The sequence below is a fragment of the Pinus tabuliformis genome, chromosome 7, assembly GCF_031772625.1.
Source record: "Pinus tabuliformis cultivar Carrire ecotype Pingquan chromosome 7, CPIR1, whole genome shotgun sequence".
NCBI lineage: Eukaryota > Viridiplantae > Streptophyta > Pinopsida > Pinales > Pinaceae > Pinus > Pinus tabuliformis.
The window spans coordinates 1,833,864,595-1,833,883,242 of record NC_142293.1 but is presented as its reverse complement, the minus strand read 5'-3'; the positions used below and the strand labels follow the sequence as shown (position 1 = coordinate 1,833,883,242).

The 18,648-nt window shown below is 42.1% G+C and overlaps 1 protein-coding gene across 1 annotated transcript; it reads right to left on the bottom strand.

The window, feature by feature from the left end:
• Positions 1 to 13,578: 13,578 nt before the first annotated feature.
• Positions 13,579 to 15,428, bottom strand: LOC149255759 (uncharacterized). The gene is made up of 2 exons (XM_089455129.1): positions 14,533 to 15,428; positions 13,579 to 14,449 (listed from the first exon to the last, which is right to left on the bottom strand). Exons 1-2 carry the CDS (start codon positions 15,426 to 15,428, stop codon positions 13,579 to 13,581), a joined length of 1,767 nt encoding a protein of 588 aa, XP_089311255.1.
• Between the last annotated feature and the right edge of the window lie 3,220 nt (positions 15,429 to 18,648).

Genomic DNA, 18,648 nt, shown 5'->3' with positions numbered 1-18,648 from the left:
GAGAAGATTAGTGCTTGACTTTTTCTAGGGCATATCGATTCAAGGATCAACAATTTGGGACAAAAAAGGAATGTTGGTTCAAATACCAAGGGAGACTCACTTGTGTACCTTGGGAGGTTGACCTAGGTGTCTTACAATCTTCAAAGATAAGGGGGGAAGATTCATTTGGGTCACCTAAAAGAACTTGATGAAATATCTTCTCTAAAGAAGATGAAATGAAAATACCAGCAAAACTTTGGTGAATGCTTAATAATCATTATCCATCAAAATAAATAAAAAAAATTGCCTATTAAATTTAGTCTTCATCTTTCGAAGTTTAGAAATAATCATCCAAGAAAATACAACCATCCACATCACAACTCCTTAAGATATCATTCTACTTAGACATCCATAGTGCATGAGAGAGAAGATAGAACTCAGAAGAGAAGAAATTTCTACGATGTGTAATGGAGAGGGCTCCCTCTATTTGTATGAGAAAACCAAGAAATCACTTCTACAATGGATAAAATAACTAAAAGGTCTAGAAATGCAATAAGCCCATGATACAAGGTGGATAGGTCAATGTTGTCCCCCAAAAGATGCTTCATCAATGAGTAAAATATGTCATAAATTTTAAACGTCCATCATAAATGTTTTCCAAAAGTCACACGTGTGAGTGAAATAGTGGGGCATGACGTCATCCTGAAAAGTGGTGTATAATGCCCTTAAATCCATGTCTCCATGAAAAGGTGCAACCTCTCATCAAAGGTCATGTATCATCATCAAAACTATTTCATGGTCTCCTTTTCATGCTAGGTGGACTCGAAAATAGTCATATGTCATCATCAAAGGAAACAACCCATCATAAATGCAATGTCTATGAGCTAGGACATGTCATCGTTAACTAAGAAGGTGCCATGACCCGTAAAAATGGGTGTATTATCACCATAATTAAGAGAAGGCTCAATGTCCATCAAGAAGGTATAATGTCGTCATAGTGGTGTCATGCCCTCTCTAAGGGACACAAGGTCATCAAGAAGCCCAATGTCTTCAAGAATGGTCCAAGTAATCATCAAAATAGAAGAACATCATCAAGGAACATGGAAATAGAGTGTAGTCATCATCGCCATGGTAAGCAGTTCCCCTCCATCATGGTTTATCATCAACTCTATGGTCTCGTATCGTCATACATCCAAAAACATACTTCCAAAACAACATAATAAGTGGTCATGACATATATAAGGATCATTAGGTTAGATCGTACCAAGAATTCTCTTCAAACTTCTTAATAACTCAAAATTTAATACAATTTTCTAGGTCTAGATACAATACAACCATTTCTTATCCCTATCACATGCAATGAATCCCAAAGAAAGAAATAGGTCCCAAAAATCCCATTGAGGGATATGTGAAGTGTCAGTTGAGTTTAGTAAAGGGAAAAACACAGAGATGTTCATTAGTTTCCTTGCACAATCAAGTAAGGTCAATGAATATTCATTAGTTGAGTGCCTTTATAGAAGATTTCCTTCCTTGGTGCTTTGAGTTATCCTTTCCTTGAAAATATGTCTTTCCACCACTTTACTTTCCCTTATAATTTTCTCTGCCCTTCTTCAATAGTTGATGTGGGGCATCTTGCTTGTTATTTCATAATGATTGTATATAACTAACACACTTATAATCAATTTAGTTAGCTCCACTGTTCATATGCAATTATTTTCTTGTGACATTCAAATACTTCAGTATTCCTTTTTAATTGGTAGATGCATTCAATACATAGCTCTAGGGTTGATAGCCTTATGTAAGGGGGCATTGCTCAAATTGCCTTGGTTTTTATGGCTTTTTGATTCCTTTTATTATTCTTTTGCATTTATTCTTTCATAATTGCTCTTAACTTTCTTTTTATTAAAGTGTAGTCTAACGAGTCGATTATTTACCCTTCGTTTTTTGCGCTCTCTCGTCGCCAATGACCGCCCTACGATTGAACCCTATTGAATCGCCATGGGTCTTGTCCCTCTTCGTCTTCGTCTCCAAAACATTCTCTATCTCTATCTCTGTCTCCGAAATAGTCTTCGTCGCAGAGTCCATTTGCCTCACAACGAGTATAATACAATGTTTTTCCCCTTGCCTGCCACCCGAATTAAAACTCGTAGCTTCAACTTCCCACATTCTCATTTCTCATCCCTTGTTTCAACATCTAACCTGTTGGACACCTTTGTACCCCTCTCAGAGTTGAATTTCATAGCAACTGGACCCTCGATGCTTTTGTAACCAAATGAGCAAAGGTTGTCGACACTGAAGTGAAATTGTAAGTTTTCTCGTTGTTTGTGATGCTTTGCTTGCTTGGGAGTTTAAGGAATTGTTTATCCCTTTTTTTTTCTCTAGTCACATTTGAATAACAGACTGTGGGGAATGTAGACATTACTATGCCCCCTCATGCAAAAAATATCTACATGGGACCTTTTAGATTATTTTCTGGAGTTTTGTTGAATTTATTCCATATGAAGATAGAGATTTCAAGGTCTGTAAGAACCCTTTTAGTACATGAATCCATCTTTTTCATGGAAATAAATAGAGATCTTAAACTATAATACTATAACCAAATGCATATGATAGTTCATTATGTGAAAATAAATTGGTCCTCGCAAGTACCATTTGACTTATAACAATATTAATTCTCTGTTATTGAGAAATAATTTGTTGAAACTTGACCATTCCTGATAATTTAGGCCTTGAAACAATGACCATTTCCCTAGCAGAACGAGGAGATCCTTACAAAATATTCAGTTTTCAAGCATTGAGAATTCACTAATAAAGAAACCTGAAGTTTTAACAAAATGAATTTATTTATGCCTTCTATTGTGTCTTGAAGACTCAATCCATGAAAATAAGAATGAATTCAGTAAATCTGCCGTTATTTTATAATGAAACACAACAATCTGTATTGCAAAAGCATGTTCAATACCTAATTATCTAGAAGAAATTTGTCTATATCAACAAGTAAGATACAAGAAGGTGATCCTTAATATGAGGCCCACAGAAACAATAAGGCCATCTTTAATATATGTCTGCATTCCCCATAGTTTTTGAATATCAAACTTAGATTTTCAAATGTAGATAAGTTATTTTAGCAAGGATGGGTGAAATAACTGCTTGTGATGCTATCGATACTTGGATATAATGGTTGCTTAATGGTATTCCTTCACATATCTCGAATCTCCACCTACACTGGACATTAATTCAGATAGTAGATCATCAACAATCCTCTGAATATCTGACTGGTGCTTTTCTATGGAGAGGTTTCAGATTTTGGTTTCAGACTTGATAAAGGCTGGTCATTAGGTTGCTTATCAATTTAGAATTCGTATAAACGACAATGTCATTTGCACCATAATTTTTAATTGTTGTTAGCCCATAAATTATTACAGTACTGTATGCTTGATTATTTGTTTTTCTACTGGGAACTTCCCTATTGTTATGAAATACTTAACTTCTATATTACACTGAAATTACCAAACTTGAATGTCGAAAATACACTGGTTCATTGTTTCGGCAACAAACTGGTTCACTACTGCGACAACTCGCTGATTCACCGTTGCAACAACTCATTGGTTCACCTTTGCAACAACTAGATAGTTCACCTTTGCAACAAATTGTTGGTTCACCATTGCGGTGACTTGTGGGTTCACTATTGTGGAAACTTGTTGTCACTATTGTGGGAAATTGCTCGGTCACTATTGTGGGAACTCTGTGGGTGACAAAATGGTAAAACAAGGCAAAAGGGAAATTATCATTCCCCTTTTGATGCAAGAACCTAAAGAGAAGACCATCTTTTCTATAAAGGATTTAGTTGGTTTTGAAGTACATGGAAATAACATGGAGATTGATTTAATTGCAAAAATATCTTCACATAGAATTCCCGACTTCATTAGAGGAGAGGAAATTGACTCTTAAGCTCCATGTTCTTTCACCCAGGTACAAAATAAATGCCCAATTCCTCTAACAAACCCATTTTGTAAGAATATTTCAGCTTTGTTAATTATTTCTAGTGCACACTTAATAGAATTCGACCTTAATACCAGTAGGAACATACTACTTCATTTTGTAGTCTCTCACAATGAGAGGCAACCCATTAATAATTCCTTAATGACCTTTTCTATCTCATCTTTGTAAACCTTGGGATGTCGATAAGCACTGGTTATGACTGCTTGTACACCTTCCTCAAATTCTATAACATGCTCAAAACCCTTTTCTAGTGGTTTATCTAGAGGAATGTTAACATCAACTTTTTGATTCTTACGAAGTAATAACTAGATGTCGTTTGGGTGTTGTTGTGGTTGCTATGATTTCCTGATATATGCGATGAAGCACTCTACTGCCCACTCAATGCATCCTCTCTGCAACATTGCTTCCATGTTGTTGGATGATACTATCTTTGGTGGATAGTAATGCATGACCCTCAATACTAGATATTTGAACTCCATCTCCATGTTTCATTGATCTGTATTATACTTCCCAATTTAGTAGAGCCATTGAACTCCTAACACCGCATTGGTGTCTGGTACATCCGGCATGAAGAAATCATCAGTCACCATATATTCCCCATGGTTACCTACAACTTAGGGATGTATCTAGTGCATTCCATCTGATGGTCACCAGGTATGGAAACCAAAAATTCATCGAATGCCTCTATAGGAATCCCCCTTCAATAAACCATGGTTGCATTTATAAAGTTGTGGGAGGCCCCACCATCAATCAATATTGTCACCTTATGCCTTCCCAGAATGCCTCTCGCTCTAAAAGTATGATACTTGGGGAATAATGACATGGATGCAATAATAGGGGCTTTGCCCTCACATTAGGGGAATTTTGAGGACTAAAATGGGCCTCCCAAGAAAAATGTACAACCAAAATAAAATTCATAAGAACCAATAGGATTCAAAATGATGATGTCAACCATGGGGGATGATTCACCATTTTTGGAGTAAAAAGTTAAAAAGATTAAAAAATAATAAAATAATTAAACTACCTTTTCAACTCGTATTTTCAACTTATCTCCCTAATGTTTTACTTAGATTTTGAGCAAGAGTACTTGTTGGAATTAAAATTTAATTCCTTATCCAAGGAGTACCCACGTTGCATACTTTCAATGGACCCTGCTACACGAAAAATGAGAAATACATGAGAAAACGTGATTTCAATAATGCTTTTCATGTATTTCTCATTTTTCATGTAGTAGGCTCCATCGAAAGTATGCAACATGGGTACTATTTGGATAAGGAATCAAAATATTCATCCTACGAGTTTTTCCGCTTGAAATTTGATTAAAACAGAGATAAGTTGAAAATACTAGTTGAAAAAATAGTTTTTTCTTTTTTCCCTTAAAATTTGATGATGTAATCTAATCTTATTTTATTATTTCCACTATTATTTTATAATTTCCTTAGGAGGCCCATTTTAGACCTCAAAATTCCCCTAATGACACGTGAAGTCTCACCCCCAACTGCATGATGTATATGTCCATGTTCTTGTTCATGCATCGACTCCTCTCCATCATCGCTATCACTCTTTGAGTATACTTGAATATGGTGGGCCTTTCCCACCTTGTCCTTCCGTGCACACCTATTCCCTGGTGTCCAATGCTCTTGACAGTTAAAACATAGCTTCTTCTTTCTCAACTCCTTATGAGTCTCCTCTTCCATCTTTGGTTTCCCCATCCACTCTGTTTGAAAAGGTTTGACTTCTTTAGTCTTCTAAGGGAAGGAAGGCTTGGGAGTGAATTTGTTCTTAGAAACAACATCTTGCATATCCCTAGTATTATTAATTATCACATGAAGAGTGGCGGGTTCAAAGCCTTTGACCCATCCATGTAGAGGCTCAAATAACCCCTCCACAAATAACATCACCAACCTAGCCTCAGAGATATTCGTGACCATAACTGCTAGTCTATGAAACTTTGAAATTTAGGCCTTTGGACTTCTTATCTATTTAAGTTGGGCCAACCCCTAAAATGAAGCTCTGGGTCCTTCTTGTGAAAATTTGGAATCCCAAATTTCTACTGCAACAACTGATTATGTTTCTTCTATTTGTTAATTACTGAAAAAAATTATTTACTATTTCCTACAATAAACATAAAAACTAATACAATGTAGCCTTCAACATTTAAATAAAATGTGGAAACAAGAGACCGAACAAGAAAGTAATACACAACACGTCTACACAATTATTTTTGGACAAATGTCCCCGAAAAAGCCTAGTGTGGAAAAATCGGTGCAGCAGTTGAGGGTTTTATTATTATGCAGTAGTAAATTTTGAATACAACCTCTGGATGCCTTCTTGGATATTAACTATAGAGAATATCATTGACAGAGAGACGAGTGAGATTACCCCACACTATCACTAGAAATCCTAGCTGATCTAGCCACTGAATGGCTAGCCCCTGGCAAGTCTCTACGCAATCATTGCGTAGGCCCTGCATCACCGCTACTGGGGTCTGCGTCACTCCTCCTGACTAATTGATTTGCCTCTGAGACTTCAAATTTTTCCCTCTCGGTCTCACACCTCGACTTCTGGCTCTAGAAATTGATTCTCTAGTTGATTTACGAATCCCCTCTGGGCTTAATGCTGCCTCTATGTGGCCTTGCGTCAACCTCTCTAGATATGCGCTGCCTCTACTGGATCTCTCTCTGCCTTCTCTGCTGAGTATTCCTGGATCAGGAGAAATCTCCAACCGGAACTATCCCTGCCCCTCACTACAAGAGATCACTTCGAAATTTTTTCCGGTAGCTGCTCTGCTTTAGAAAATCAATCTTCTGATCTTCACTCGATGTGTCCTCCAAGTGCCCATAAATGTCCTCCTTATAATCCTCCAGTTGAGAACCAACAACCCAGATTAGATTCTAATCAATGGCTTAGATCATTTGGACTCGATCTCCACCTTCTTATAGAAGTTTCACCCATAGTTTAGATTAATACCCATTAATTATTTTAATTTCCTAAGTTTAGACTCGCTATGACTCTTCTATTTATAGCCTTTATTTTTACAATACCATGGTCCATGGACCATGGTTAGGTCTCAAAACATTCTTAACACCTAACAACCTAAAGGACTAAATCCCCTTTGACTCTTACTATCTTCACGCTCCGCTTCCACAAATCGCAGAGACTTTAAATTTTTACAAAAAGGAAATACAAAATTTAACCCCTGCAACCCCATCTCAACAAGCCCCCAACACAATTTGGTGACTTGTCCTCGAGTCACTTAGCTGGTGTTTCAATATTTTCTTAGAGTTCCCGGAACTTCAACTTCAAACCTTGCAGATCAGTTGTGCCCTACGCAGCTGCCTGCTGCACTTCCTCGACAAATTTCTTTATTGTGGGGCCTTCCACCATAAGGCCCATGGTCCTTTGAGTTTGCTGCATGCCCTTAGGCTTGCTTTCCACTGACAAAGTTAGCTGGTTGGCCTCCTCTGTCCAAGATTATGTTCTTGCCATAAGAATGGCCTCTTTCCAGTTCAACTCTTCAATTTAATTCTGAAGCGGCTTCCCTTCTTATAGTCTTGCGAATCACTACACTGGTGCCAAAGTGCACGCAGTTGATCTTATATCATCGAATTGCCACTGTTTTTCTCTAAGTTTTGCGCCAATATTCTGCAGAGCAAGGTCCTCTTGTAGAGACGTCCATAATTCCATGGCCTGCTCGAACAATGTTGTGCAGCCCTTGATTGCTGCTTCGAATGCGGCCATTCCTTCCTTTATAGTAGCTCCGCGCTGCGCTCGAACCTTTGGCGGAGTTGTTGGCCGCAACTTCAATTGCAACTCCTAAATATGTAGCTATAATTCAAATAAGATTCGGCCAATTTCATCTTTGGACTCTTTGACTGCCGCAACCAGCTTCTAGATCTTTTCTGTCGACACTGCATCAGCTATAATGTTAAGTTCAAGAAACTCATTACACGCCTGTGTAATCGCCGCTTGTAAGTGTTGGCTATGCCTAGAAATCTCTTTCTTTTCCTTCAATGCCTGCACCTTTTCTTCAAAGATCTGCTGGTTGTTTATTTTAACTTCATTAATCATCAGGAGCGTGCACTGCTCCCTAACCCTCAGCTCATGGTGTAACTCCTGTAGGGTTTGGATAGGGAGTGTTGCGAGGTTGATGCCCAGATTCTTGATCTGCGAAAGCTGGGCATTGGCCTCTTCTGAGTCAGTTCGCAGGACCCTGTCCAGCAATTGAATTGCATGAAGATCCAATGTCTGATCTGTGTCCAACACTGTCTCGCTCGCTTGATGCAGGCTCGCGTGAATCTCGCTCACTTGACCTACGCTTGCTTGTAGTCGGACTGTCTGGATCTGCACATCGCGCAGATCATTCTGCACATTTCCCCGCGCTTGCTGGTACTGCTGCTCAAAATGGGTCCATAATTTTGTTGTAGTGTCTCGAACCTTGTCGCCAATTTCATCTAAGTCCCCTTCAGTGAGGACTCACAGATCCACATGGGTGAATCTATCTGACTTCTGTTTCTTCTGCGGCCCCGAGGTTGTCTGCTTTGTTCTTTTCTTGACCACGAAAATGGTTTCCTGCTTCGTGCCCCTGCCCTCTTCTTTATCTGACCCTTCTTGGTTCTTTGTGTGCTGAGATACAAAATTCCCAACATTGATTGTGGTTTCCTGGGCTGCTTGCTCTTTGTCAGCAACTTCCTTGGCAGCAACTTCCGTAGCTGCAACTTTTTTCTATGCGTGGCTTTCTCCCGAGCTGCAGTCTTCTGGGCTTCTTTCTGTTTCTTTGCTGCTGATCTCTGCGCGGTGGTACCTTCTAATGCCTTTCTTGTTCCTGCGCCTAGATCTGATGGGTAAAGCCATTCTCCTAGCCATTTACGTACAATCTCCACGACATCCTCTCTACCCACAAGATAAGGAAACTTGTGCCATATCTTCTTTGGATGCCTTCACGTGTGAACATATGCATTATGGAAGTCAACCTTGAAGTCGAAGTAGGGATCATACTAATCATGTAAGGTAGGTGACAGCCTCAGCCTCTGGCTGATCACTGTGCGCGGGTCCATCTCTACCAGCACCCAGAAAATCTTGGTCTCTGTGACCCGCGCAGGGTCCTTCGTTGCCCAGAGCGAAGCAAACTTCGTTGCCTCTGGAAGGTCTGATTCTTGAGGAGGAAACTGGTTGTCCTCTGGTGTCCTCCATGCTACTAATGCTATCAATAGTAATAACCAGGAATAATGAAATGCCTTGCCCTCATCTTGGACCTCTCGACATTTCTCCAAAAAATATTTGCAAAGGTACTGAGCCCAGTTGTACTGGACTCCTTTGTCGCACTACACAGCCAAAGAGATCACGGGCGCTGAAACCTCATCCGCGCGACACTTCTGCATGATCTTGCATGCCAATATTTGTGCGGCGAACTGCACTGCAGGATTTGAAATGGAGCGGATGGAATATCGTGCAACTTTTTAATCAACCTAAACTCGCTCTTCATCTAATCTGCGAGTTGCTTCTCCTTCGTTTTCCCTCCAAACACTTCTGTTGGATCCACACCTTGATAGGGAAGCGAGGTGATCCGGTGGATCAACATATCTGTAATCGGGATGGGTTCTCCTAGCCAAAGACACCCATCTTGCACCAAATTCAAGTAATTGTCACACACATATTGTGTTAATGATGGTGTGACTAAAGTGCGACACCCAGAGCATGTTCAGGAGGCCCACGACCTTAACAACCGCGACCCACTTCATAGGTTATATCATTTGCATGCTCCTTGCAAACCTTTGATGTTGTGATGAGATTTCTTATGTCTGTTTGCACATGCTCAAGCCCTAGTAGAACTTCTTTAGGCTATTTTCACACTATGAAACCCTACAAGAGGTTCTTTAGTCACTTTTCCCTAATGTTGAAACCATAACCCTAATTTTTGTCTATGGCTATGATGGCTACTAAAAAATGCAACTTCCCTTTGATCCAATTATCAAAATTATGTCACGAACATCCTTCCTATGAGTTTGACCTGTCATCAAGGAAAATACAAAGAAGTGCTCACGGGGAAACCTAATCAGTCAAGTGACTTTTTTTTCCACTGGAAAAATCGTAATCTTTTCATTAAAATGGAAAAATTACATGTTGTAGATGCATATAGCATATGCTGTATACTTTCGCCATATCAGTAGTATTTGTAGTTTCTGTATAAATCAAAAAGAGCAAAAATACATCTCATGTGATGTTCTTGTGTAGTCATATATATAAGTTGCCACGCAGGGCTATCAGTAGTGTTCCTTTTCAGCTATATACAATCAGTGCAAAAAGATATATCAGATCAAAAATCATGTAATCATGGGCTGGCTGCCCTGTGGTACTGTGCATCTATGTATGGACGGTGGTAGTACTGGTAAGCATTGTCGTCTCGCTGCTCCAGTATCATCCACTCGCCTCTGGGAAGTGCCGTAGCCTCCTTGGAAAGTTGGTCGGCACTGTTGTTGTGTTCCCTGTAAATGTGATTGCATGATATATCAGTAAACTGTGCCTTCAATATAAATATTTCATCCAATATGCTGCTGAGTGTGTGAGTATGACATGTAGTGACATTGTTGAACCAATCTATGATAATCTTTGAGTCTCCATAAATGTTCAGATGCAAGCAATGATGGTTCAATGCAAAATGTAGAAGATGTCTAAGGGAGATGAGCTCTGCGAAGTTGTTTGAACCCGCTCCCAAACCCAGCTTGGCTTTGTAGTAATGCTGTTGTGATTTGTATAGTAGGAAACCCCCCCCACAACCTTGCTGTTGGGCAGCACCGTCGAAGAATGCCCACGGCCTGTTTTGATCGATGTGAGGTGGTTCATGCGGGCGGCGAGTCTTTGGCTGTGCGGGCTCTGGTGTTTCATTGTATACAGCAATAATCTTTGCAATTAGTTGAGGCCAATGTGCCACTTTGTCTTCAAATGTCATACGGTTTCGGGCCAGCCAATAATACCAACAGATGATAATTGGCAGGCTTTGGGTTTTGGAGTTACGGTGTTGATTGAACCAATTTTCCCAGGTAAGATTAATGTCCTCGCCCTCCCATCTACCCGAATATTGTATTTCAGAGGATATGGAATGCCAAATGTGGAGCAGATTGGGGCACTTCAGAAAAAGATGTGTGCTGGTTTCAGCAGCTTGTTTGCATATGATGCACCACGATGGCCCGTATACAGCGCGTCGCATGAGGTAATCGCCCGTGGGGACTATGCCCTTAAGAATGCACCAAAAAAATAACTTTTGTCTGGGAGGGGCCGTGAGCTTCCAGATGGAATTCCACCAAAAGGAGATGTGATCCGGGATCTTGTGAGAGATGAGGGAGAGATATCCGTCTTTTGGAGTGTAGATACCATGCTTAGAGGGGTACCAAATGAGCTCATCGGGACCCTGTTTTATTCTGATGTGAGCTTCCGATAGTGCAGTGGTATATGACTCCAAGCTTGATGCCATTGTGGCGGAATGTTTATCTGGGCCGCAGTTTTCCAACACTGTTCTAATATGGAGGTGTTCTGTTGATCTGCAATATCTGCAATGTGAGAGATCCCTTGTGTGTGAAGGTATCGTATGAGTGCTTCCGGAAGGATGTGTCTACCCCCACAATCATTCCATGGGTCCAGCCCTACCCTGACCTGTGTGCCATCGTTAATTCTCCAAATCAAATTTTCCCTGATAAGGGGTAACGCATGAAGTAATGCCTTCCAGACTGTGGAGATCCCAGCTTTGGGCCAAGAGGGAAGGCGAATCCAATCCATAAGCTGATGGGGCCATATGTATTTATGGTATACCATGTGGGTCCACAAATTTTCCCCAGTAATGAGGGTCCAACCCATCTTTGCAGCCAGAGCCTGTGCGAATGATGGGAGATCCTTAAGGCCCCATCCCCCCCATTTCTTGGGAATGGCAATCCTCTTCCATCCGATCCATGCGAAAATGCGCTTCTCTGATGCCCCATTCCAAAGGTACTTATTACAGGTTTGCTGTAATCTAGCAAGGATGCTGCGAGGGATCCATGCTAATGCCATCCAGAAGACCGGGGTGGCTTCCAATACAGCTTTAATCAGAATCAACCTTCCAGCTCTAGAGAGATATCGGTGGCTCCAGATGTTTAACTTCTTTTCCAACTTGGCCACCAGCCAGATCCAGTCAGCAATTTTAGGACTAATAGGTCTGATCCAAAATCCCAAGTATTTAAGACCCTGGTCCAGGGGATGTAGACTGTAAGGAAATAGCTGGCGAGCCAATTGAGATTCATTTACAGAGGTTCTTGCTAGGATGATAGATGACTTTGAGTGATTTGCCAGCATCCCTGTAGCCGATGAAAAGAGAGTGATGATCTTTGAGAAGGAGCGCGAGTCCCTGATACTGCCATCTAAGAAGATCATAACGTCATCTACGAACAGTAGGTGAGTTAGGAACCAGTCATCAGATATTTTAAGGCCGCAGAGGTCTCCATTCCTCTTGGCAGATTCGATGAGGCGACTGAGGTTGTCCATGATTATAAGGAAGAGAAGAGGGGACAAAGGACACCCCTGCCTGAGACCTCGCTCAGAGTGGAAGAAAGGTGTGGCCGATCCATTAATCAACACACTGAAAGATGGGGTGGAAATACAAGCCATAATCCATGTGATGAACTGATGAGGGAAGCCCAAATGAATGAGAAGCATTTTGATGTATAACCAGCTAACCCTATCGAATGCTTTGGCCAGGTCAATTTTTAAGATGATGGCTTTTTGCTGCTTTGTCTAAATGGTGTGGAAGGCCTCCTGTGCAACCCCAATGGCTTCATGTATCTGACGGTTCTCCAAGAAGGCAAATTGTTGTGGGGCAATGTGGCGAGACAGAATGGGGCGTATGCGATTTGCAATGATTTTTGATATAATTTTATAAAGAACATTGCAGAGTGAGATGGGGCGATATTCATCAAAAGAGGAGGGAGAGTCGGATTTTGGGATCAGTGCAATGAAAGTGGAGTTGATGGCGTTGTACATAGAACCCGACATTCTGCATTCCTCTACAACCTGGAGGAGGTCCATTTTGATCATCTCATAGAAGGCAATGTAGAATTCGATGGTCCATCCATCCGGACCCGGGCTTCGCTCCTTTTTAAACCACTTGATGGTGGTCTCGAGTTCTTCCAGGGATACAGGATCAAACAGACTCTCGGCTTCCTCCTCGTTAACGAATCTGGGAAAGTGTCCTGCAATATTGATGATATCAGCAAGGTTGGAGCCCGGGGGTTGCTTATATAGGTTCCTGAAATGTGCAGTTCCCATCTGAGATAGTTTATTGAAGGTGTCTGCCACTCCACCCTCAGGCATGGGGAGATTCCATATAGTGTTACTGACTTTTCTGCCTTTTGCATAATTATGAAAGAAGCGAGTATTGTCGTCCCCAGCCTTGAGCTAGATAGCTCTACTACGAAGCCGAGTAGATTCTTCCCTCTCCTTAAGGATTTTTTGCTTCTGGTTTTCCAACTCCACCAGGTGGGATTTGTCTGTCTCCGATATGAATCCAAGCCCTCTATCATCAGTGAGGTTGGTGAGTTCCTCCTCAATGCGAATGAGATCGGAGACCTCCTACTTGTATTTGTTCCTAGCCCATTCGATGGAGAGCTCCTTGAGCTGCAATAGATTCGTGCAGAAACCCTTAGCCAGGGAGTCTGCTCGGTCTATCGGATGTAAGGGCCAGAAATCCGAGACAAGTTTGATATATGCAGGGTCCTGGAGCCATCCATGATTGAATTTAAATGGAGCCTTTGGCTTTTTATTTTGGCCATTTATTTCAAGGTAGATTGGATGGTGATCAGATATACCCCCATTTCCCACCCATTGTCTGAAATGGTGAAGTATTTGTATCAGAGATCCCTTCATCAGAAATCTATCAAGTCTGCGGGCTAGGGCTGCATCACCTATCCTTCTGTTCCTCCAGGTGGGAAGTGGTTTGATCATGGGGACGTCACTCAAGTCATGCCGATCCAATAGGTCTGTCATGTACGCAGTCAAGGGGTCAATTTGAGCAGAGGCTCCCCATGATTCCCCATATCCTAATGAGAAATTTAGGTCCCCCCCAATGATAATGTGATCCACAGATAAAACAGATAATCCCAATAGGTTACTCCAGAAGGATTCTCGGTGTTGACAAGGCCCGTATATATTGATAACCCTGAGGGTGATGCCCAAATCTGCAGAGAAAAGATCAACCCCCATAAAGCCTGGTCCACCCCAAGAACCTTGTGCTTTGATGGTGACAGGGTTGTATCCAATGGCTAAGCCACCCGATCGGCCCGCAGAGTCCATAGCTGTGAACTGCCAACCGGGAAAGATGGAGGATAGTGCAGCTGTGATGGAGTCCGCAGGTCCTAGGGTTTCTTGCAGTAACATGATATCGACTGGAGAAGATTCATACAGTCGCTTGAGGGCCAGTTTCTTTGAGGCACTAGCCAGGCGTCTGCAATTAAATGAGAGGCACTTCATAGGGGAAGGTGACCCGGGGTGTTCTTCGCTCTAAGTACCCCATCTATGGTGGATTGCCTCCCAGTGGCTACCTCAGCCCCAGCTCTCCGGATTGCCTTTGTGAGATCAGATTTTCTCCCTCTCGAGGGCAGGGAGGAAGGACCAGGTGTAATAATACCTAATCCGATATGTGTGGATTGCGAGCCCTGTGGGTGGATGCGAGGCCGCAGGAAATAGGAATGATTTGTGCCCCTGGGGGATGAAAGGGAAGATGCAGGTGATGAGGGGGGGAGCATGGATGTGATTACAGGGGCAATGGCAGATGATGAAGGCATTGAACAGATAGCAGCAGATAATGAAGGTGCAGATGATGGAGATGCAGATAATAAAGTCAATGAAGGAGATAGTGATTTACCCGGGATGCCTCCGGATGCTGTAGATGTAGCCGCCCGGGATCTGGTGACCGGTGCTGTAGGACGCCCGATTGTGGTACCCTGAGACAGAGTTGCAGTATCCTTGGGGACGCTCGTAGCCGGAACTTGTTGAGCAACAGGAGATGAAGCTCGCGGGGTGGGAGTGGTGGCATCAGAGGCATCTGCACGTCTCTGGTTGAGCGGACAATCCTTGAAGACGTGTCCAACCCGGTGGCAGCGACGACATCTGAAAGGAACTCCTTCATAATCTAGGATCTGGACGCGAGTGTACCTTCCCCAATGAAGTGTGATTTTTTCTTCCAGACCTTCCCGGGTATCCAGGTGCACCAGGATCCGAGCTAGGGTTCTGTTTCGAGACTCCACGAAAGTGCGGTCGAAGTCAAGGTAGGTACCCAGGGCGTTGCCAATGCGGATGAATGTCTCTTCATTCCAGTATTGAAGGGGTAAACCTGGCAACCGAACCCATAGAGGCCCTGCACCAATCTGTTCTCTCTCCGGATCGAACAGGGGACTCCAACGCTTGAGCAAAACCGGCGCCATCTCGATGTGCTAGAACTTTGCAAGAACCAGATCTGTGTAATTTTCCTTGGCGAAGTGTAGCGCGAACCAACCGCGGGCGAGGACCTGTACTTCGGGAAGCTCCATTAGGATCCCTCCCCAAATCTCTTTGACCCATTGAGTTAGCCTGGTAGCGGAGTAGGCGCGTCCCCGGACATGACCTACCAGAATAGTATTGGCCATGACTGCGGTCTTTGCTATGGATGTGGCTTCACTGAACCAAATGGAAATGTCCTTCGTGGTAGATTTTATGCAATTGGTTCTCTTTTTACCCGACCTCGGCGCGGCAGGGTGATGAATCAGGGGATCCGGGAGGCAGTCTGGCGGATTTGCCCTAGTCGTGCTAACTTTGACCGCTGGGGTTTCGAAACACCCAGAAGGAGAGCTAATGAGCGCCGAGAAGCCCGAAGATGATGGAGGAGTCTGGTTTGTGGAGGGTGGAGCCGGAATGGAGGTGGACAGAGGTTGTGATTCAAACGACGGCGATGGAGGGATCACGGATGATATGAAGCGAAGCGTACCCGGCGATAAAGGGGGGAGATCCAGACCATTTGATTCGGTAGTGACAGTGCCTTCAGGCATTCCAGAGGGGGGGGGACCGAGATAGAAACCGATGGAGTGGGGTGCGACCCAGGGAACAGGGTAACCGGAGCCTCAGGTGGGGGAGCGAAAAAGGGGCGTTCAGGAAAAACCTGTGACGGGTCCAAGTCCTCGGAATAGTCAAGCTCCTCCTCTGTCTCCATGACTTCGTTAACTGACTCCATCGATGATAGCGACCGCGACAGTTGTCATGAATAATCGGGCCCGGTCGGATGAGCGTGGGTGGATGCGGAGAAAACAACAGGATGCGAGAGTAGGGTTCAAGATGCCCTATCCGAAACCCTCGCGGTTTGCCTCAGAGCACGCCGCGGTCTTCATCCTCTCCGATCCCTCTCCTAACTCTTCCTTGTTTTTTAGAGCCCCATCAGTCAAGTGACTTATATCTATGACCTAAACCCTTTATCCAGGATGGTATTGAATATTTCGATGGTTTGTTTTCATTGTTCACCTATCATTTGGAGAGACGATGTGGAAGCATGGTATAGGGGAAAACCTAAATCAAAATATCTTTGAGTTTTTGTAAAAAAAATTACAACCTCTCTTTCCTAATAAATGATTCCAAACTGCATGTAAAATAGATCAATCAAATGAAGGGTAAAGTATTGAGAAAGGCTTTCTGTGTAGAGAGGTGATGCAGATAACTTCATCAGGGTACTGAACAGGCCTGTTGCCAGTGAAGCAACATTTGTTATTTATTGAAGTGACTCCACTTGGGTACTAAACAAGGCTGCTGGTAGCGGAGAAACACCAAAAACTCACTTATTTTTTTAATATACAATTGTCCCTCTGTCATGTTCTCTGTATCATCATCGAAGAATGACACATGTGAGTTTTTGGTTTAGTGTGTAATGGCTAACAAGACCTAGCTAGGGAGGCATAGGTAGGGCATATCTATAAAAGTTCAAGTAACACAAGAAATACCCATAGTATCTATTCAATACTTGCATTATTATATAAACTCAATCTATTTTAGGGACGTAGCCAGTGATGCTAAATTCTACTAGTGGTTCGCCAATTGTTGTAGCCGCTACAACAAATCCAAAATTTTGGGTCCCTTTCTGCTTGCCTAAGGTCATAAACATTATGGTCATGTCTTGAATTTGTCCCACGACCCATTCCTATCAAACCTTATCAGTGCACCTACTCACGTGATGCATATTACATTCATTCATCAATTTTCATCTCGAATATTGATATTATGATTGCAATAGGTTTTGGGAAGTCTATTGATTCAATGACGCATCGTGAGTCTCACATGACTTCGAAGTCCATCTTTCTATAACATGCATTGAAATCGATGGAAATACCATGCATTGATGGACCAGACACAATTTCAACTGTCATTTTGTCAACTACATTAGGGTTTGGGAGAAACCCTAAATTGTCAAAACGAAAGTCCCCCTCATGTTTTAACCTAATCCGTATACCTCTAGGGGCGCACCCTCATTGGCATTACATGGCATCATGATAAGAATCATTGCATATTATATCCCCTACAATCATCAAGCTCAATGATTTGCTTGAACGTCACATTTTTTGGAGAAAGGATCTTATTGAGGCATGAAAGGCTAACTCTTCCAAATAACACTGAGTGCTTGTCATATCGTAGTATGAAAAGACATTAGGTATATTTGGATATTATTTCAAGCTTCCATGCACTTTCTCAATCCTTGTTACACATCTTGAGATTTAGTTTATTTTAAATCATAAAACATTACTATGTAACATCATTTAACTAATCTTTTGTTACATTGTGCCATGCAGGGCAAGCAAAGACAATGCACCTAAGATCCTTATTAAGGCACAATCAAAAGGTCCTATATTCTCACATGTGTGAAATCTATATGGACAACTATATTTAAAGTGCAACATATAAACCTTTTAAATAATGTTGGTGCATTGTGAAGATGCAAAGCATGAAGCCTACTCTATTCCATGGGCTCATAAGGAAGTTGTTTTATAAATCCCACAATACAAGGCTTTCACATACATTAACATTGCCTTAAAATGGCACCTTACAAAGAATACACATGACATACATATATAGAAATGGGTAATGAATGGGAGCCCTCGACATATGCTTCGACCAAGGCATTCAAAAATAATGACAAATGGTGCGATCTCATGACAAAGGGAAATGGCTTTGGGCGTTTTGATGATAATCACCAAGAGCATAATGACCAAAATGGCCAACGCATGTTACAATAGTCATGAAGCTGCCAAAAAAGAATGGCACCTGGGCAATATAAACAATGAGTGTGCAAAAATTCAACAAAGGAATGTGATGAGCTGGAAATGAGTATACATGCAATCCACACCAAGTTTTCAGGTTATTGACCTCTAAACAACGTGTTAAAGCTAAAATATGTGGAAACCTTTCATTTCAAAATCTAATTGATTTCACTAACACTCAATTGTTTTGTCAAGGTTGTTTAACAACTGTTATCAATCGTACTTGGGAAAGGTCATTTTTTTGCAAATACATCCATCACCTATCACATACCAAGGCATAACAAAGGAGAAGAGAGTCTTACATTGTGTGAAGGAAATCACTGAGTGATTTCATGGCGGTGCAAAATAGGAGGAAGCACATCCATTTTGT